This window comes from Rhincodon typus, chromosome 17 (assembly GCF_021869965.1).
Source record: "Rhincodon typus isolate 14 chromosome 17, sRhiTyp1.1, whole genome shotgun sequence".
NCBI lineage: Eukaryota > Metazoa > Chordata > Chondrichthyes > Orectolobiformes > Rhincodontidae > Rhincodon > Rhincodon typus.
The window spans coordinates 33,526,302-33,548,877 of record NC_063348.1 but is presented as its reverse complement, the minus strand read 5'-3'; the positions used below and the strand labels follow the sequence as shown (position 1 = coordinate 33,548,877).

At 43.8% G+C, this 22,576-nt stretch overlaps 2 protein-coding genes across 3 annotated transcripts in view; one reads left to right on the top strand and one right to left on the bottom strand.

Moving 5' to 3' along the window:
* The window catches only part of bet1l (Bet1 golgi vesicular membrane trafficking protein-like), a 32,932-nt gene extending 16,426 nt beyond the window's left edge, over positions 1-16,506 (bottom strand). The window contains exon 1 of the mRNA XM_020528747.2: positions 16,418-16,506. Within this exon, the coding sequence (XP_020384336.1) occupies positions 16,418-16,436 (19 nt within the window). The 5' untranslated portion in view covers positions 16,437-16,506. The remainder of the gene's footprint in view (positions 1-16,417) is intronic.
* A 2,608-nt stretch (positions 16,507-19,114) lies between these two features.
* Positions 19,115-22,576, top strand: part of LOC109928813 (synembryn-A) — a 29,630-nt gene continuing 26,168 nt past the window's right edge. Inside the window, exons 1-2 of one of the 2 annotated variants that reach the window (XM_020528743.2) lie at positions 19,115-19,276; positions 22,155-22,202. In XM_020528743.2, the coding sequence (XP_020384332.1) occupies positions 19,193-19,276; positions 22,155-22,202 (132 nt within the window). In that variant the 5' untranslated portion in view covers positions 19,115-19,192. The remainder of the gene's footprint in view (positions 19,277-22,154; positions 22,203-22,576) is intronic. The other variant, XM_048606880.1, reaches the window with a different exon arrangement.

Below are 22,576 nucleotides of genomic sequence, written 5' to 3'. Positions count from 1 at the left end.
ATGAACGAGAGCGAGCTATGGACATGACCTTAGTACTGCTGAAATATATGGAAAAGCTTGATGTCATCAGCGCATTGCCATTAATTAACATGGGTTCTTTGATTGGACAGATAATGCCACGCTGTGCAGACCCATTGCTTCCTATTGGGCAGACTGCTATAGATAGTTTGTACATCATCTTGAGCATTCAGTTATCCTATGAAAGCATGAATCTAGATCAGCTTCAGGAGCAGATAGATGTTCTGAAATCAGTCAGACAAGAATTAGCTAACCCTGATACTTCAGTCCTCCTACAAACTTGCTGCCAGATCGCAGAAGTTATTTCAAAGTGTGTGTCCCATGAACAGCTGGGCACCCTACTGCTCATGGCCTTCAAAGGATTGTCTGATCAACACCCTAGCTGTTCCAGTGCAGCTGCTATCCTCATTAAAACCATCATTAAAAAGCATGGCAATGAACTTCAGAATCAGGTACCTGAATTACTTGAAGTGTTAAGGGGTCAACTCCAGTTAATTCCTTCCAAAGAGGCGAAACTTTCAGTTCTGCGGAGCATTGCCATTCTGGCGAAGCATAATACAACAACAGTTGTATCATGTCTCCTCACTTATCCTGTCCCTTTAGATATGAATGTCACTGAAATATGGAGATCACTAGCCGAAGACACAGATTGTGCACCGATTACAATTAAAGTACTTTTAGACACACTGAACAAACAGTTAATAACCAGGGAGAAGAAAACCTATCCCATTTATGAGAATGCTGCACTATATCCGAATGTTGAATCACTGGCTGTTACTTGCGCTTTACACCAGATAATAAACACACCTGAATCAGCACAGGCTATAACCCAATGGTTTCCAAAGTTATTCAACACTTTACTAATCCACCTCAACTCCTCTATCAATCTTCATCTACCTATAGTTGTTGCTCCTGATTTTGAAGCAAGGCAGTTTGGATTTGTAGTTGAAGCTTCAACACCAAGAAGTGGGGACATGTGTATGAAATGTGCAGAGACTCTAAAGGACTTGCTGGATCGGACAGGAAAACAACAAGTGCTAAACTGCTTGACAGAAAATGGAGGCTGGAACCTAATGATGGATATCCACAAACCATGCATAGGGGTAGTCCTGCTTGCCAAAACAATGGCCAGTTATGCAGATGCCAGTCTGACCAGGATTGTAGATGAACTAACAGAAGTCATGCCCAGCCTACAAGAGTGTCAAAAAGTCACCGTGGCTGCATTCTTTGGAGAGCTTTTAAGATCACCTCTGGTTTCGCAGCTGCCGCTCACTGATACCCTGATGAACAGATTGCTTCAATGGCTACCTAATTCTTCTCCAGTTCTCCAGTTATTGTGCATCAGGGGACTGGATAATGTCACAACTGGAGCTCCTCATTGCATAGAAAAATACTCTCGCCAAGTACTGTATTCAATCATTTCTATGATGGGATCAAGGGAACGTAATAATGAGGTACTGATGTTTGAGGTCCTCTCCTGCCTTGAAAAACACTTGAATTTATTAAAAACCAGTACTATCAAACCCTTTCTAATCAAAATCCTCACGGGGATACAGCCATTCTTCGAATTTACCTGCGATAAAGTAAGGGCTGAAGCATTTCGTGTGTTGGGGAGTTTAGCCAAGTGCGGAACCAGAGATCCCAAATCCTACTTGTGCCGACAAATCCATTTGAATCTAGTTCGCTTGTTACTGCAGCTAGACGGAAACAGCAAAGTGGTTTCTAGGTCTTGCAACTTGACGCTGCATTCGGTCATCCCCCTAACTTTCTCAGCCAAGGCAGTCTCAGTGATTGTGAAGTATTTAGAGGAGCCAACATTAAAATACGTGGAGTTCCTGAGGGTCATATCACAGCAACTCATCAAAGACTTCCCTGAAAGAATCCACTGTTACATCATGGACTGTATGTCCTACTTCAACAACCCAGAGGAACAGCTCAGAGCAAATGCAGTCACCTTGTCAGGATTGTTTTTCCAACGGCCAGAGAAACATTTCAGATCTGTCCAGAGATTCACCTGATATAATAAATATTGCAACTGACATCAGATAGAAGCCAACACAGGGCTTCAATATTTGACCTCCCCTTTCAAACAGGCTCTCCTTCAAGAGGAGGCTCCCAATCCCCAGGCTCCCCTTCCATGCAGGCCTGAATCCCCGGGCACCCCTTCCACACGGGCCCCAATCTCCAGGCTCCCCATCCACACAGGCCCCAATCCGTAGGCTCCCCTTCCACATGGGCCCCAATTCCTAGACTCCCCTTCCACGCAGGCCCCAATCCTCAGCGACTCAACTATTCACTATGAACCCGAATAAACTTGACTATCAGTCGTTTTGTCATTTTACTTATGAATGATTGTCAATTTGTTACATTTATTGTCTGTCACTCATTGGAGACTCTGATTGAAGTTAAATCTCCCAAACTGCATCCACAATTGACTTTAGCTACATTCCATGCTCTCCTTGCTGCAATTCCTTGCTGCAGCATGATGTTACTCTGGTTATAAAAACAGTTCAAATTTTCCAATGGAAACTGGCAGAATGTGGCCCTATACTGGTGACTGGAGCAATAGGATTCTAATAGTAATGCAGAGTGATCTCCACATCACCTGTGCAAACAGCGATAGAGATTGTGACCACACCCTCAGTGCAAGTCCATTTTACTTCAAATAATTTGCAACGTACTTGAGAGTGAAGAAAGAATTACTGAGCACCAGTCATGTTCCACATGTCAAGAAATACGAGGAAGCCATTTAGTCCCTCAAACCTATTCCACATTCAATTACATCATGGCTTATCTGTCCTTCAGCTCCATTCACCCAATTTTTCTTCAAAACCCTTAATATCTTACCAACAAAAGTATCAGCCCTAAACAATTTACCCAGGGCATTCATAGCAGATGGGAGGGGGATTTCAGATTTGCACTATACTTCGTGCAAAGAATTTCATTCCTAAATGGCCTTGCTCTTATTTTAAGATTACATGACCTTATCTGGAATTTCCCTCATAGAAAATTAACAAGAGTTAAACACGCAGAATCTGAAGGTGAGAAATAAACTGACCACAGCAAATTGACCGGACCTGTTCGTGAGTGAATATACAATTAATGGAAGGCACTTAAGCATTTGGTCCAATTCAAAACCAGTACATGCCTCTCTAACGAAGAAGCTGAGTCACTTGGTGAAGGAACCAGGGCCAACAAACAAGTTAAGAGATGTTATTAAGTGTAAAAGATTTACATAAGTGGAAATGCAATAGAGTGAGAGCACTACAAAGATAATGGAGGGAGTGAAACAAAAAAGTGATGATAGACAAAGACAATCTTGCAAGTGATTTCAAAGCTAATAGAAAAGGTTTTCTTATAATTATAGCACGTTAGATTTATATTGCATCTTTAACATTACTAAAAACATCCCAGGTATTTCACAGTGGTGTCATGGACCAGACGAAATCCCCTAAAAATACATTTAAGAAGTTATCTTTAAAAATAAGAAAAAGTTGGGGTCTAGGCTAAGTATAAGGCATTGTATTCTGGATGCAGAGATGGCTAACAGACAGTAAGGTCTTCTTAAATAAATCCATTGTATCTGCTTTACTAGAGGTAGAGAAAACCTAAAAATAAGTCGGGGGTGACACTTAACGGCAAGTAAAATGGAAAATTAAAAGAATAATGGTACTTTGGACAAAGTTCCTGGAAGTTTCATTTTTTTTCTATTAAAAGAAATAGGTGGGAAAACGGTTATTCCATCTTTTAATTGACAGGGAGCCACCAATCCAGAGTGGGGTTTCTCAAGCACACATGATGTTTAACAAAAAAAAACGACAACCAAAGTACAAGCTGTTGTCTGACAACATAGAAGCTGTCAAAGAAGAAAGAGGAAGGGAGAAATAGGAAAATATAACGTGCAGCTACTGGAATCTAGAGTTACTGAGATTTGACTGTTACCATTGATTTATATCAGTCTGGTTATGTCTGAAGAATTTTTTGAAAAGGTCACGAATATGCTAGACAGAGGGTTGTCTATAAAGACTTTCATAAGTCATGTGATACACGACAAGAAGTTAGGAGAACCAGTGGATGTGGTGTATTTGGATTTTCAAAAGGCTTTTAATAAAGTCCCACATAAGAGATTATTGCTCAAAATTAAAGTACATGGAATTGGAAGACATACATTGGCATGGATTGAGAATTGGTCAGCAGACATGAAATTAAGAATAGGAATAAATGGGTCTTTTTTGGAGTGGAAAGTGATTAGTGGGGCATCAGAGTGATCACTGCTTGGGTGGCTCAACTATTTACAGTATACATCGATGTGGATAAGGGAATGAAATGTACTATTTTCAAGTTTGCTGACAACACAGAACTAGGTGGGATTGTGACTTGTGAGGAGGATGTAAGGTTTTAAAGTGATTTAGACAGCTTGAGTGAGTGGGCAGCACATGGCAAATTTAATACAACAGTAGGAAAAACAGAATGACAAAGTTTTATTTAAACAGTGATAGATTGGAAGCGTTATTCTACAAAGGAACCTAGATGTACTTGCATACTAGTTATGAAGAAGGGTCCCAACCCAAAACGTCAACTTTCCTGCTCTTTTGATGCTGCCTGGCCTGCTGTGTTCTTCCAGCTCCATACTGTGCTGTCTCTAACTGTAGCACCTGCAGTTCTTGCTCTCTCAGATTAAGACAGTTTTCTAGTCAATTTTTGCAAGGGGCAGCTGATGGGAGGTTACTGAAGGTGACGATACTGTCTAAAAGAAGTTGGAGATAGGTTACACTTTAACAAGGTGAGTACAGTTGCTTGGACTGCCCAAAATACTGAATCCATATAACAGTTTCAAATGGGGCTCAGTGAATCACTCACATATAATTCATAAAGTCATGGATTCAACTTCAGGGACTTGAGCACATAATCCAAGCAGACATTCAGCACTGAGAAAGCACTATACATTCAGAAGGACAGTACTGAGGGAGCATCGAACAGTCAGAGATGCTATCTTTCAAATAAGTCATTAAACCAATCTCTTCAGGTGACATAAAAGAAGGCCTGTCTATTGCAAAGAAAGCCTGGGGAATCCTGACAAGCGTTTATTACACAATATCACAAAAATAAAGCATTATTACTGTTTGTAGATTTTGCTGCAGATAAATTTCCTGCTATATTTCCTGCATTACAACAATGACCACACTTCTAAAGCAATTAATGTGCTGTAAATTTGGAACTTCTTTAAATTTCAAGAATATAGTTTATTCATAAAGATCATAAGTACATACAAGGGTTCTAAATTATATCTGTACAATCTTTGCAGAACAAATAACAAACGAAACATTTATGTTTTGAAATTTCTCAGAGCTTCTCCACAGTTGCAAAAGTTAGGCATTTTCTACTTATCTAAGTAACTATTTATATTCATTTTGAGACACTGAGAGGGTCTGACAACCGAACAGATTCTTGATATGCTATGGCAGGAAGCCTTGAAATTGTGTTCTTTCCTCACTTCACCTTGGTGATAGCTGCCCCAAGCTTTAATGTGTCCCTCAGTATGTCATTCTGGACTTTGAAACATGCCAGTCTGCAACACATGGTCGAGGTCAACTCTTAACATTGGAAAACCAGAAGTTTTGGGCAGACCAAAGTGTGTCTTTCACCTGCGAGTTGAAGATCCTTCAGACACAGTCTATGTGCATTCCAGGAACAGCTCATAGAGCACAGAGTCCTGCGTCACAGAGCTGTTCAGGACGAACGTCAACAAAAACTACTGCATCTCTCTCCGGATCTTCTTTTCAAAGGCACATTCCAGAAGGAGAGTTTCTTCCACTCATCTCCCTCGCAGCTGCTTCGAGGGCAGCATGCAGTGGCACACAGAGACCAGGTGTGCATGAAGGATCTGACGGGCAGTGCCCTCTTCACCACTGGCCAAGCTACATCTTGGTGCTTATTAAAAAGTTCTGGTGATGAGGCATTCTGTCAAATAACTTTGACATTCTGCTTAGGGAACAACACAACAGGATCCACCCTCTCCTTTTCCCACAGCGTCTCGAGAACCATCCTGGTGGATTTACAGTTAAAGGTGCTTTTACTACAACTTTTTCCATGAAGAACAGGTGATAGAGAATAGTCCAGCTACACAGAGTGCTCCGCTGCACAAAGGCCGGACCCATCCTTCACAACATCAGGACAAATAGAACCTCAGCACAAAGTGACATTTGGTGTTTGTGTACCAAGGGCATATGCATGGCTTGATGCAGCCACACACAAAGATGACCATCAGGATAAGGGCAAAATTGGTATGTCTTTCCTCTGCTTATCCAATACTTTGTACCTGGTGTGCTTATGGACACAGTCCATCTTTGACCTCCAGATAAAGTGAAAGATGGCTTGGGCAAGTGCAGTGGCGCAGAACTGGGGAATGGGCCAGACCTGCGCCACATGCAGCAACACTGAGAGCACCTCACACCTGATGACCAGGTTTTTAGTCACAATGGAGAGGGAGCAGTGCTCCCATAAGCCCAGTTTCTACCTCACCTTGATGATATGCTCCTCCCAAAAGTTTGCACATACTCTAGCCCCTCTGAACCATATTCCCAGCACCTTCAGGTAATCTGCCCTGACGATGAAGGGTATAAAGGATTGGTCAGCCCAATTTGGGCTCACTCTTGCCTCCCGATGCCAATTCGAATAGGTCACAGATGCTCAGCAGTCTGCACACTGACAACAGATCCAAGCAGAAAATGGCGACATTATCCATGTACATGGAAGCTTTGACCTGTAGGCTCCTGCTGCCTAGAAGAGTCACCCCGTCAAGCTACCATCCTTCCTGATGAACTCGACAAAAAGCTCTATACAAACACACAGAGTGGGCAGCCTTGCCTAATTCTAGATCTGATTGGGAAGCTTTCTAATTCCAACCTATTGATTGAGACTGTACGAACTATGTTGGTGTACACCAGTCAGATCCAATTATGGATTCCTTCACCAAAGCCCATTTCGGACAGCACATTATATATGTAGGTGTGCAATATCCTGTCAAATGCCTTCACCCAGCTCAGGCTGATGAGACAGGTGTCCACCCCTCTGACCTGCACTTAGGTGAGTGTATCCCTGACGAGAATAACAGTCTCAGAGATCTTCCTGCCCGGTAGAGGGTTGGAATCATTGATGCCAGAATAGACTTGACACAGTTGGCAATGACCTTGGACGGGATTTTGCAACCTACATTCAACATTGAAATTGGTCACCAATTTCTGATTTCCTCCTTCTCCCCCTTCTGCTTGTGGATGAAGGTAATGATACCCTTCGTCATAGATTCACACATGCTAATTTCAGGAGCATAGTGTCGTATACCTCCAGCAGGTCCTGGCCGATCAAGTCCCGCAGAGCCAAATACAACTTGGCCGGTAAGGCGTCCCATCCCGGAGTTTTACTCTTCTCAAAAGGCGCAAGGGTTCTAGTCAGCTCATTAAGAGATAACACCTGATCCAGCCTGTGCTGTTGTCCAAGAGTGATAGAGGGCAGGAATAGACCAGAGACCCTGCAGTCTACAGGCTTCATGTCACAACGTCTGAAATAAAAAGTATTTGCTGATCCTCAAGATGTCAGACTTGCATGATGTTACGAAGTCACCTTTTCTTTCAGGCCACTCAGAGCTCTCCCTGTGCACCTTCGGGAAGAAGGAACCTGAACATATTTCGTCTTGCTCCACAGAACCAACCCCTCAACTCGAAGATTATCTTGGAGGCCTCCTACACCAACAGCAAGGCTTGTTGGCTCTTCGTATCTAGAGATCCTCTTTGATATCGACCTCCATTGTGTGCAGCAGGAGTAGGTTCTGCATGCATCTCTGAAGTTTTGACAATTTCACCATCTCTCACTCGCCTTCTGAACACCTTTAGGGATGAAGAACCTTGATGTTCCCTTTGATCGTTGCCACCAGTCTGCTGGAGACTCAAAGAGGGGTGTCATAGTTCTCCAATCTTTGTAATCCCTTTGGAGTTCATCACTATTCTGAAGTCAAAAGTCTGACATTCAGCTTCCATGTTCCCTTGCTGGCCCACTGGTCATTCTGCAAGTGACAGCTGGCCAACAGGAGGCAGTGGTCAAAGAACACCAATTTGACATTGGTGGATTTGACCGAACGTGCTTTGGACACAAACAGGAAATCTGTCTAACCACAACCAGGTGTATCCACGCTGTGTTATGTCTGCAGGGGTGCTGAAGACGTGAAGCGTGGCATCTTTAACCGTTCTCATCAAGAATGTGGACATAGTGTCCAGTTTGCAGTCAGCCCCTCCATATTGACCAGCCACAGCAATGATGCGGCTAAGTCACCAGCCAGAATGACCGGCTTGGACCGTGGTAGCAGCAGCAGGAATGAAGGATGGCTAGACCGTGACCCTTAACCAACGGAGGATACATGTTATTTAGTCTCAGGGAAGCACTCCTGTAGATGATGTCTGCTATGAAGAGGCAGTACCTACCACCTTTTTAACTTCAGAGGTAGTGAAGTTCCCTCCTCTCAGCAGAATACCCAGACCCAGAGGAATGGCAATTGTTACCCCCCAACCAAACCGATGGCCCATGGGCCCACAAGCTCAACCATTTCCTGTAGCTGCTGAGGTGTGGGATCCTGCACTCCTCCAGAAACAGGAGGCCTGCTTTCATGTTGTCCAGGTAAGCTAATGCGGAGACACAAAGTGCAAAGACTTTTACACTAAGCACGTTACTCTGGCAATTTTCAAACCCATTTTAATCCCCAGACTGTCCACTAAAGGTTCACATATGGTCCTGTCATACTAAGGTCATGAAAGGTGTAAAAATGGAAGTTGTTTCCCAATCCATCAAATTCTTTACTTATTATTCCCCTTTAACTGCTAACAGGAAAGTTAAACATTTCAAATATTACCTCAGTTTTCCTCCGTTCCTAGTCTTTACCTGCATTAATGTATCCTGAATGACTACTCACCCTTTTTCTCATTTGTCCTGCCTGTTCTTTCTAAATAGGCCCAACTGACAGTTTCATGCCTGTTATTTACCTCTTTGACCTGGACTTAGACAACAGAAGAGCAGCCAATCATGCTGTGAGTTCAAAAACAAAGTGCTGGAAAAGCTCAGCAGGTCTGGCAGCATCTGTGAAGGAAAAAAACAGAGTTAACATTTCCGGTCCGGTGACCCTTCCTCAGAACTGATGGTGGCTGGGACATTACATTGTTATATCAGCTCTGATGAAGAGTCACCAGACCCGAAACGTTAACTCTGTTTTTTTCTTCACAGATGCTGCCAGGCCTGCTGAGCTTTTCCAGCCTTTGTTTTTGTTCCTGTTCCTGATTTACAGCATCCGCAGTTCTTTTGGTTTTTATGCTGCGAGTCCAGCCTGTTGACTACCATCCTGGGAAATAAGCAAATAAGCAAAACTGACAGCCCAAGACTAACACAGTTATTCGGCACCTCGGGGGAACGGTACGAAGATATGGAGAATGGTTGGCACACAGGATGTTGTGCATCAAGGAAAGAGAAGCAAGACTAATAATCAAAAGTAATCTTCCTTCATATCATTATGAAATCAGAGATTGGCATTGCCTTTGGGGCACCATCTGCAGTGCTCCCGTCATTCAAGCAGGAAACTGAGTTTAATTATCATTGACTCCTCATTAAATTATGTAAGTACGGCAACAGACAGAATTACCTAGTATGTAATTACATTTATTCCATGTCACTGAGCAACACGAAATACATACTCTGTTCAAAAACTGTGGACATTCCAAGCTGACTTCTGATGTTTCTACACGTCTCTGAAGCAGCAACTGCAATTCTACTGCAAACATACTGAACATAAAACATACAGACATACAACATAGGAGCAGCAGAAGGCCATTTGGCCACTTGAGCTTGCTCCGCCATTTTACAAACTCCTGGCTGATCTTATTGTATCCTCAATTTCACATTCCCACCTGACCCTCGATAACCTTTCAGCCCATTGCTTACCAAGACCTATTCACTTCTTCCTTAAAAACATTCAAAAGATTCTGCTTCTACTACCTTTTTAGGAAGAGTTTCAAAGGCTGGCAATCCTCAGAGAAAATGTTTTGCCTTAATGTCTTAAATGGGCAACCCTTTATTTTTAAACAGTGACCCCTCATCAGTGTCACTAATAGATCAATGTTCAGGTAAACTAGGTGTATTCACAATTCAAATCAAAATTAAGGTGCCAATCCTTAGAGGTCAGAGCATTCTTCATCACTGACAGCAGTGTTCCATTCTCCAACACCACCATCTTCTTAGTTTCAGATTGATTCAAAGTTATAAAGTAACAAATGACATCATGACCCTGATATTCTGATCAGGTCATAATCACTATTTCCGCCTAGAATCAGACTAAAACCCTCCCACTTGTCTTTAGGTGTCTCGTGTGCTGAAGATTCCTTGACAGGTGTTTCTTGTTATGAATCTGTCCAAGAATCAACAAATCCAGGAGTGAAAAGAATCAGCAATGGAAAGCATCCTTCCTTTTGCAGCAGTCGGTTCTGTTAATTAAATGTTCAGCAGCACAGACAGCCATTTTGACAGCTGCTATGAAATGATAAGCATGCAAGTTATGTGTGGAGTTAGGGTGGGAATTGGTTAAGGGGTTAGGATGCCACATGGGTAGCAAGGCAAGGTGCCAGGTAAGTGATGTACAGCTTAGGGTAGATTAGGGGTTCAATCTAGGGACAGGGGTTCAGGCTGTTGGGAGTGGGTGGGGGTTGCTCGGCAATGTTGGATCACAGAAGGCAAACAGACAGGTGACCAGGTCCAGAGAGATCAATGAGCATTGAAAAAGATTCCAGTAACCGTGCTGAGGAATGTGCTCTAGAACTAGCCCTTAGCCAAGCTGTTCCAATGCCGCAAAAACAAACAAATGCACCTACCAGCAAAATGGAGAATTGCCCAGGTGCTTCTGTCTGCAAAAAGCAGAAAATCATCCAAACAGGCCAATCACTGCCTTTTGTCAGCCTACTCTTGATCATTAGGAAGATGATGGCAGGGTTTGTGGACATGCTATCAAGCAGCAGTTGATTAGCAATAACGCACCATACTAACACTCAGTAGGGCCACACCAACACTCAGTAGGGCCACACCAACACTCAGTAGGGCCACACCACAGTCAAATATGGATGAAAAGATGAACTCCGGGACACGTGGGCCAGGAATTGACTGCCCTTGACATCAAGGCAGCATTTGACCATATATGACATGAAGTAGTCCTAGCAAAACTGGAGTCAATAGGAATTGGGAAAATCTCTCCACTGTTTGGAGACATACCCAGCACAAAGTAAGATGGTTGTAGGTATTGGTACTCAAGTATCTCAATCCAAGGATATCTCTGCAGGAGCTCCTTACAGTAGGGGTCTAGGCCCAAACATCTTCAACCTCTGAGGAAAGGCTACGCTGCCAAAAACGTTAACTGATTTCTCTCGAAAAATACTGACAGACCTGCTAAGCTTGTCCTGCAATTTCTGCTTTTGTTTCCCAAACGCCTTTAGCTGCTTCAATCACAAGGTCAGCAGTGTGAATATTTCTGATGTTCAGCACCACTCATCTCCTCAAATAATGAAGCAGATTGTCTTCATAAGCAGTGAAACCTGGACAGCATCTCTGTTTGGAGTGATAAGTTGCAAGTAACTTTCAACCTCAAGTGCCAGGCAACAACCATCTCCAACAAGGGACAATCCAACTATCACCCCTTGACGTTCAATGACATTAATGTCGTTGAATCGGCCACTATCACCCTGGGATTGACCAGAAACTGAACTGGACTAGCCACACAAATACTGTGGCTACAAAAGCAGGTCAGAGGCTGGGAATCTTGCAGTGAATAACTCACCTCCTGACTTGACAATGTCTGTCCAATACCTTCAAGGCACAAGTTAGGAATGTGACAGAATACTATCCAGTTGCCTGGATGGTTATAGCTCCAACAACACTCAAGCAGCTTGGCACCATCCACAAAAAAACATCCCAATTGATTAGCACTTCATCCACTACTTTCAATATTTGTTCCTTTCATCACTAATGCACAGTCGCACCATTGTGTACACAAGACACAGTTCGGTGACTGTTTCAACAGCACCTTCCAAATCTTGAAGCTCCATCATCTAGAAGGGGAAGGGCAGCAGCTACTTGGGAACACTACCAACTGCAAGTTCCCTCTAACCTACAAACACCATCCTGACTTGGAACCATATCATTGTTCATTCACTATTGCTAGAGTCAAAATCTTGAAAATTCTTCTGTAACAGCACTTTTGGTGTACTTCACCCCAAGGACAATAGCAGTTTAAGAAAACTGCTCACAACCACTTCTTTTGGATAATTCAAGGTGGACATTAAAGGGTTAGGAAGGAGGCTTCATGTAATTAAAAAATAGGTAAAAATAGGAACAGTAGGTCATTTGGCCCTTCGAGTCTGTTCTACCATTCAATATGATCATGGCTGCTCATAGAACTCATTACCTGATCCTGCTTTCTCTCCTTGCCCTTTGATCTCTTTTGCCCTAAGAACTATATTTAGCTCCTCCTTGAAATCATTCAATCTTTTGGCTCAACTGTTTTCTGTGGCAGAGAATTTCACAGACTCGTCACTCTCTGGGTGATTGTAGCAAGACATACCAACTTCTGCATTGAATCTCCTCACAATGATGACCAACGTACCATTTGCATTCTTCACTGCCTGCTGCACTTGCATGCTTCCTTTCAGCAATTAGAATACGAAAGACACCCAGGTCTAGTTGCACCTTCCCCGTTCCTAATCTACCATCATTCAGATATTAATCTGCCTTCCTGTTTTTGCTACCAAAATGGATAACCTCACATTTCTCTAAATTATATTTCATCTACAAAACATTTGCCCATTTACTCAACTTGTCCAAATCACATTGAAGCATCTCTGCATCCTCCTCTAAGTTCACTCTCCCATCCAACTTTGTGTCAGTTGCAAACTTGGAAATATATTTAGTTCCCTCACCACAATCATTAATATATATGTTGTGAACACAGAAAAGCAGCATTGGGGTGTATTTTAAGAGGCAGCACAAAAACAAAATAGAAAATACGTCAAAAAAAAATTATTAGGAAAACAATGAGAAACTGTGCAATTGGAGGAGCAGCAAACCAAGCAAATTACAGCTACATCATTTAAAAAATGGTTTTATGAGAAAAGGACCATAAGGGACAGGTAGGATAATATAAAGACAATGGTAACAGTTGACAATAGAGAGATGGCAGAAATGTTAAATAACTATTTTGATTCGGTATTGGATCAGTCAGATGCAAACAGGTAGACAAAACACTGAATTGTGAGAAGTGTGATGAGATAAGGGCCTTTAGATTTTTAACAAACGACAAATTAACTTAATTCAAAAGGGAATAAAGTCCCTGGTGTTAATGTGTCTAGAATTACTTGTCATATATAATCATTTGTTAGGAAAAGGCACAGTGCCAGAGTACTGGCAAATAGCTCATGTGACTTCTACATTTAAAAAGAAGCCAAGACATTTTCAGGATATTACTGACCAATCAGATTAACACCAGTGGTTGGAAAATAATGTAATTCTTACTGAAGGACAGAATAGTAGGACATTTAGAAGAAATATGCCAATGAATAGTCAGCATGAATTTTAAAACAGAAAGTCTTGTTAGATCAACCTTATGAAGTCTGCGAGGCAATGGAGAGGAGGCAATAGTAATACAGATGTAATTATCTTGATTTTCAAAAGGTCTTTTACAATAGATTAATAAAGTCAGAAAACAGAATCCAGAGACAAGTGGTAGAATGAATTCTAAGCTGTCTGCAAGACATAAAAGCAAAGAATGGGAGTAAAGGAGTGGCAGAAGATGGGAAGTTGTGTTTCGCAAGGATCATTCCTGGGGTCACTACTGATCACAATGTACATTAATGACTGTGGAATCAAAGTATCAATTTCTAACTTCATATGTGATAACCCAATTCATTTGGAGGGAGGGTAGTCAATCGTGTAGAGGACTGCAACAAATTACAGAATAGACAAATATTGGCTAAATGAAGTTCAACAAATAAAAATTAGGTTGCATGTTTTGCTAGGAAGAATGGGGTGATCAATTTTTAATTAGAAGAGCTTAATCTACATGGTAAAGGAACAAAGCAATCAACACACAACTACATTAAACACTAAATATTGTGGAACAGACATAAACACATATTGCTGGAGAAACTCAGCAGGTCTGGCAGCATCTGTGGACAGAAAACAGACTTAACATCGAGTCCAGTGACCCTACTTCAGATGCTGCCATACATAACATAAGAACTAGGAGCAGGAGTAGGCCGTCCGGCCCTTCAAGCCTGCTCCGCCATTCGATAAGATCATGGCTGATCTTTTCATGGACTCAGATGCACTTACCCACGTTCTCACCATATCCCTTAATTCCGTTATTCTTCAAAAAAAATCTACCTTATCTTTAAAAATGTTTACTGAAGTAGCGTCAACTACTTCACTGGGCAAGGAATTCCATACATTAACAACCCTCTGGGTGAAGAAGTTTCTTCTCAATTCAGTCCTAAATCTGCTCCCTCTAATCTTGAGGCTATGCCCTCTTGTCCTAGCTTCACCTGCCAGTGGAAACATCCTCTCTACTTCTATCTTATCTATTCCCTTCATAATTTTATATGTTTCTATAACCCCCCTCAATCTTCTGAATTCCAATGAATATAATCCCAATCTACTCAGTCTCTCCTCATAAGCCAACCATCCCAACTCCGGAATCAACCTAGTGAAACTCCTTTGCACCCCCTCCAGTGCCAGTACATCCGTTCTCAAGTAAGGAGACCAAAACTGCACACAGTACTCCAGGTGTGGCTTCACCAGCACCTTGTACAGCTGCAACATAACCTCTCTGCTTTTAATCTCAATCCCTTTAGCAATGAAGGACAAAATTCCATTTGCCTTCCTAATTACTTGTTGTACGTGCAGACCTACCTTTTGTGATTCATGCACAAGGACACCCAGGTCCCTCTGCAAAGCAGCAAGCTGCAACTTTTTACCATTCAAGTAATAATCCTTTTTACTATTACTCCTACCAAAATGTATGACTTCACATTTATTTACATTGTATTCCATCTGCCAGACCTTTGCCCACTCACTCAATGTATCTATGTTCCTCTGCAAAGTTTCACAGTCCTCTGCACACTTTGCTCTGCCACTCATCTTGGTGTCATCTGCAAACTTTGACACCCTACACGTGGTCCCCAACTCCAAATCATCTACATAAATTGTAAATAATTGCGGTCCCAATACCGATCCCTGAGGCACACCACTAGTCACTGACTGCCAGCTAGAATAGCACTCATTTATCCCCACTCTTTGCTTCCTGTTAGTCAACCAATCCTCTATCCATGCTAATACTTTACCCTTAACGCCATGCATCCTTATCTTATGCAGTAGCCTCTTGTGCGGCACCTTGTCGAAGACCTTTTGGAAATCTAGGTACACCACATCCACTGGGTCCCCATTGTCCACCTTGCTCGTAAGGTCTTCATAGAATTCCAAAAGATTTGTCAAGCACGACCTGTCCTTCATGAACCCATGCTGTGTCTGCCCAACGGGACAATTTCTATCAAGATGCCTTGCTATTCCTTCCTTGATAATAGACTCAAGCATCTTCCCCACTACAGAGGTTAAGCTAACCGATCTATAATTCCCCATCTTTTGTCTACAAGACAGAGGCAAATGTGTAAAGAAGATTTACATAGATGCTACCATGAGCAAATATTGACAGGCTGAAACTCCTTTGTTTCCTGAAAAGACCTCATTACACACCTTTAAAATTATGAGAGCTTTTGGCAGAATAGACACAGAGAAATTGTTTCCTCTTAAGGTGATCACCAAGAATCACAAAGGGAAACTCAGAAGAAGCTTCTCAACACAGAATATAGAACACACTAACACAAGGAGTAGCTGAAGCAAATTACGCGGATTCATTTAATGCGAAGATGGACAGGTGGACGAAAGAGAAGTGTTTTAGAGAGCTCCAATGATCAGATTGAGGAGGCTGAAATGGAGCATCAGCACTGACAGTATATCCTAGGTAATCAATACTACAACTGGCAATTAATCAGTAATTTATAAACGTTTAATATGATTCACTGTTGTGCTCAATGTCTGCATTGATAAAGTCAAGGATAATGTCCAAGTTTCACGACTTTCTGGATCTGTCAAGTTGGTTATTCAGCATCCGGGATTCTTTCTTTCTCCACATACCGAGCTGAGCGCCTAGACAATCAGCTCAAACCCACGTTCTTAATATTCACAACATTCAGTAAGTGCCCGGTCCCAGTCTCCCTCACACCTGCGTACAAGTTGAATTACTCTCCAGCCCTCTATCTCCCTCTCTCACCTCGGTTCCTCTCCGCCATTTCTGCGGCCGCAGCATCCGGGATTCACTCAGAGGGCGGGACCTACTGTCCATCAATCCGGGAGAGGCGGGGCTACATACATTTCAATCCGTGAGAGGTGAGGCCTCCTTGTCCATCAACCCGGAGAGGTGGGGCCAGCTGTCCATCAACAAGAGAGAGGTGGGATTACCTACACAATGTGATGAGGAAGTGCTGGTGGGATGGGCTGAACAAAGTCAGAAGTAACAACACCAGGTTATAGTCCAACTGATTTATTTGAAATCACAAACTTTCGAAGCGTAGCTCCTTCATAAGGTGAAGTGAGAGAGAAGCACACAGAATTTATAGGCAGACAGATCAAGGGCAGAGAGATAAAAAGATCATACAAATGGTGCGAGTGGAGTTGTGGAATAATAAGTCTCTGCAGCTGATCAAAAGTGTCAGACAGTCTGAGTAAAGTGTCAACATCTGAATACTAAGCAAAGCGAATGACCTATAATCTGATTAAATGAGGCAGAGAGATAATTACAAGAAATTAAAAATAAGGTCGTACTGGAGACAAATCAAATGAATAACAAAATAAGTATGAGTCGCATGCTGAATGCGACCCTTGGGAATGGCCGGTTAAACCCTGGAGTTGGTTACATGTCAACTATCCAGGTCCTTTTATGGGGTCAATGTACTTAGTCATTGTAGATACCCACTCAAAGTGGTTGGACATGCATAGAGTTCATTTGTCAAACACAGGAACAGTGAGAGAAAAACTGTGTGCATCTTTTGCAATACATGGACTCCAGCAGTGTTGGCCACAGATAATGGGCCAATGCTTACCAGCAGGGAATTTGAATATTTCTTAAAGTTGAATGGGATTCAACATATAAGGAAAGCTCCATACCATCCATCATCCAATCGCCTGGCAGAAAGAGCAGTCCAAATTGTAAAGGCTGGCTTGAAGAAACAGTATACAGCTTCGCCAGAGACCAAACTGTCTTGGTTCCTATTTGATTAAAGCACCACTCCTCATGCATTTACAAAGATGGTTCCAACAGAGTTGCTAATGGGATGAAGACTCTGCACCAGGTTAAATCTGATCTTCCTGGACCTGGGGTGGGATGCATGTGAAACAGCAACAGAAATGCCAGTGTTGGATGCCAGGCTCCACCAAGAGAGAGAGATAGTTTACTTCAGGGGACAAATGTTGATGTAGGAAGCTTGAAATTGGCCCTGCATGGGTAAGAGGTATGGTCGATGCAAGGCCAGGAGCGGTGACGTATAAAGTTCATGTAGGAATGATGGTCCTGACAAGCACATGGACCATATGGAAGCTGCAAAGTCGCAAAACATGTGGGAGCAAAACATGCCCTACTTCTTGGAACAGTTGAAAAGGCTGTCAAAAACTGTGAGTTCTCCCTCTCCATCAAGTGTTGAAGAGACCTCTTAATCTGAGATGGACACAGCAGATCTCACTGCATTGACCACCATCTACAAGGCACAAGGCAGGGGTGTGATGGAATTCTCCCAGTTGCTTGGATGGGTGCAGCTCCAGTAACATTCAAGAAGCTTGACACCATCAAGGACAAAGCAGCCTGCTTGATTGACACCATATCCACAAGCATCCACTCCCTTCATCACTGATGCTCAGTAGTAGCAATGTGTACCATCTATAAGATGCACTGCAGACATTCATCAAAGATCAAAGTTGCTGGAAAAGCTCAGCAGGTCTGGCAGCATCTATGAAGGAAAAACAGAGTTAACGTTTCGGGTCCAGTGATCCTTCTGAGGAAGGATCCTGACTTGGAAATATGTCGTTGCTTCTTCACTGTTGCTGGATCCTGGAATTCCTTCCCTAAGAGCATTGTGGGTTGATGTACAGAATACGGGCTGCAGTTAGTTCAAGAAGACAGCTCACCACCAGGTTCCCAAGGGCAACTAGAGATGGGCAATAAATGCTGGCCAACCAGTAATGCCCATGCACCATGAATGAATTTAAAAACTGACAATATGTACACTGTTTGCATCCGCTTTGCAGTCTGCCTTCCACATTTTTGTGTAGTCTGCAAATTTGGCTATAGTACATTCGTTTCCTTCCTCTAAATTATTGACATATATTGTAAACTTACCCTTGAATAAGCTATCAGGGAAGGGAGCAAAGTTTCAGCAATTTTAATCAAACATTAAATATCTAAAAGCTGGTTAGCTACTGCATTCGCAGGTGTTAGGTGTGTGGACGTGCCCTGCCTCAGCGGGCGGGGAAGGTCTTGATGGGCGGGGCTTCACTTGTGGGCGGTGCCAGTCTCCACGTCAGGGGGCAGCCTCTATGGGCGGGGATATTAGGCTTATGGGCGGGACCTTTCTCTTCAGACGAGTCCTGTTTCTGTGGTTGGGTTTGTGTCAGACATCCTTTATGAGCGGGACCTGGCTCAATGGGCGGGGACATTGTCTATGGGCGGGGTCTGCCTCCATGTGCGCTGTCTGTCTCTGTGGATACGATTGGGGCCCGATAGGAGGATTCTACCTCTGTGGGCGGGCCTGAACCGAAGGGCGGGGCCGGTACCGTTGGGCGGTGTCATACTAAGTGGGCGGGGCCAGACTGCAAACGTGGCTGTAGTTAGGGCCCATAGGTGGACCTTCCTCTGTGGGCGGGGCCCGTGTCCATGGGAAGAAGCATTCCGCTCTGGGCGGGCTTTTGGGTCTTCGGACACCGTGGGCGGTTCTGTAGAGCTGGAGGTGGGGCCGCTCCGCTTTGATGTGCGCTGCGCCGCTCCAGACTGGTGGGGATGGAGCTGTGTCGGCTGATCGAACAGATCGAGAGCGAGGATCAAGATATAGTGCTTGCAGCGCTCCAACTTCATAACACGGAGGTAAGTGTCAACAGAACACCGGGGCCCTGGGACCCTCTGGTCGGAAATGATAATGGAGCTGGATTACATCGGGGAACTCTCTGGACCTGAGCGGCACCTGGGCCAAGGGCAAAGGCCAAACCCGCTTTACCCAGTAAACAGCAACAATTGCAGCCTGCCCAGGCCCGGGATTTACTGTTAAACCTAAACCAGCCAATACCAAAGCTGTGTTCCTGACTGTGCCCCGCCCCCAGACCAGGCCCCGCCCCTCAGCGTTCCCCCTCCCAATCGTTTCACCACCCCTTTAGCGCCTCTTCCTCCTTCGTCTTCCTAGCATAGAGTGAGCACCTTAGTACCCCTGCCATTGCTGCTGGACTCATTGGCAGGAAATCCGCACTCACCTCCTCCTGTTCTGGAATTGAGGAGCTTCAGAAGTCCCAGTGGGCCTGAAGCTATGATCCAGGGCTTTGGTTCCAGTTTGATGTGTTGGGGTGCTGTATCTGGCAATCTTTTTGAGGTTCGTGGGGGCTTGTGAATGCAAGTGTCTGTGGAAATCTGGTGAGGATGGCATGGTGGCTCAGCAGTTAGCACTGCTGCCTCATAGCACCAAGGACTGGGGTTCGATTCCACTCTCGGGTGACTGTCTGCATGGAGTTTGTACATTCTCCCTGTGTCTGTGTGGGTTTCCTCCCACAGTCCAAAGATGTGCAGGCTAGATGAGTTAGCCATGGGAAATGCAGGAGTATTGGTTGGGAGGATGAGTTTGGGTGGGATGCTCTTCAGAGGGTTGGTGTGGACTGGATTGGCTGAATGATCTGCTTCCACACTGTCAGGATTCTATGTGATTCCGGCTGTGAGTTGGTTGGGTGCCTGGGGCTCTGGAAAACCACTATCTTAGGAAGGAACAAAAACAAAGTTGCGGGAAAAGCTCAGCAGGTCTGGCAACATCTGTGAAGGAGAAAACAGAGTTAACGTTTCAGGTCCGGTGACCCTTCCTCAGTTCCGACCCGACCGCAGGACGTGCTACACCTGCCCCCATACCTCCTCCCTCACCCCCATCCCAGGCCCCAAGAAGACTTTCCACATCAAGCAGATGTTCACCTGCATATCTGCCAATGTGGTATACTGCATCCGCTGTACCCGGTGTGGCTTCCTCTACATCGGGGAAATCAAGCGGAGGCTCGGGGACCGCTTTGCAGAACACCTACGCTCGGTTCGCAATAAACAACTGCACCTCCCAGTCGCAAACCATTTCAACTCCCCCTCCCATTCCTCAGATGACATGTCCATCCTGGGCCTCCTGCAGTGCCACAACGATGCCACCCGAAGGTTGCAGGAACAGCAACTCATTCCGCTTGGGAACCCTGCAGCCCAATGGTATCAATGTGGATTTCACAAGTTTCAAAATCTCCCCTCCCCCTACCGCATCCCAAAACCAGTCCAGCTCGTCCCTGCCTCCCTAACCTGTTCTTCCTCCCACCTATCCCCTCTCCCACCTCAAGCCGCACCTCCATCTCCTACCGACCAACCTCATCCTGCCCCCTTGACCTGTCCGTCCTCCCTGGACTGACCTATCCCCTTCCTAACTCCCCACCTACACTCACCTTTACTGGCTCCATCCCTGCCTCTTCGACCTGTTTGTTTCCTCTCCACCTATCCTCTCCTCTATCCCTGTTCTATCCGCCTCCCACTCTCTCCCTATTTATTTCGGAACCCCCTTCCCCTCCCCCTTTTCTGATGAAGGGTCCAGGCCCGAAACGTCAGCCTCTCTGCCCCTATGATGCTGCTTGGCCTGCTGTGTTCATCCAGCCCTGCACCTTGTTGTCTCGTATTGCAAGTAGTTGATGCACGATTGTGGGACCTGAATTCTGTTCAGGCCCTTGGGTTTCGAATACTTTCTGGAGGTTTGAAGTTCAGAGCTGGAACCATACTTGTTCCCCAGAGACTTTGGATGTAATTCTTCCAGTGCATGAAGTGCTTCAATCTGTGCTGTTATGAAGAAATTTTCTGTCCTTCTCAGTTATGATAAGATTCAAATAAATTTACATCACACCAGTCCTGGTGAATCTAATGAAATCAGTGTTAGGTGATTGAGACCTCCTGTAAAGAGAGTCAGGACATGAATGTATTTATAATCCAAGAACTGCATCAAACCCTAGATTTACACATTCTTAAAATGGGCAAGATGGAAATAAAGGAGTAGGTATGACAACATGTTTGTTATCAATTATGCTAAGAGAATTTAGTGAACTGTGTCCAGTCCTGTGAACTGGTTCAGAATCTTTACATCCATTAAAATTTTTAAAATTTACGTTTTAGGTTGACTTATCACTTGAAACACTACATTTATCACCCAATCCTAGTCCTGATAAGTTGATGGAGAACTGATATTTTGAACTGACTTGCTAAGTCACTTCAAAGATCAGATATGAGTCACCTACCAGATATAGGTCTGAACTCTGATACAAGCCCAGACTGGGTAAGCTTGGCAGGTTTCCTTCCTTAAAGGACATGAATGAACCATATGCGTTTTTATAATAAACCAGCTTCATGGTCACCTTTATTGTGATCAGTGTGTTGTGTGATGGCGAGGGTTGTGATTGACGCAGTTTATCCTTATAGGTCCACATTATGTGTGGCCCAGTCCACATTTCACTATTGAATTATGGTGTTTAATATTATAACATGCTGACATAATATGCTGACTGAAGATGAATACGATACTTGAGAGTTTGTAAACCAGGTCAGCAGCAATCAGATAATGTAGCTAATGGAACTATAATCTTCTCACTTGTACATACAATTCTTTTTCTAACATTTATCAATAATTTTGTAGAAATAACTAAAAGGAATTGCTTCTGCTGTCTTACAATTTCTATTTCTCATCCTTCTCTTTCAGAATTCTCAACGTTTCCTGTTTGATGTGGAGGATAGAGAACTAAGACAGGTAAAGTGTAGAGAGAAGTGATAGTAGGGAGCAAAAGGGTGGAGGAGGCTGAAGCATAGGGATCCTGAGAAACTGATAAATAGGGAAGGGCAGAAGGGTAAGTGGGCACATTGGGTAAAGAGGTTTGGGCAGTAAGGTGACAGGAGTGGAGAAACAGTTTAGGAAAAAAAAACTTGAGTAATTGCAAGGTTCATGCAGAGTTGTTTAGAAAATGATGAACAGCTTTTATTGCAGTTCATAATCCACAGGATCCAAAAGCAAATTAAACATAAACACAGAGATAACAAGGTGCAGAGCTGGATGAACACAGCAGGCCAAGCAGCATCAGAGGAGCAGGAAGGCTGACGTTTCGGGCCTAGACCCTTCTTCAGAAA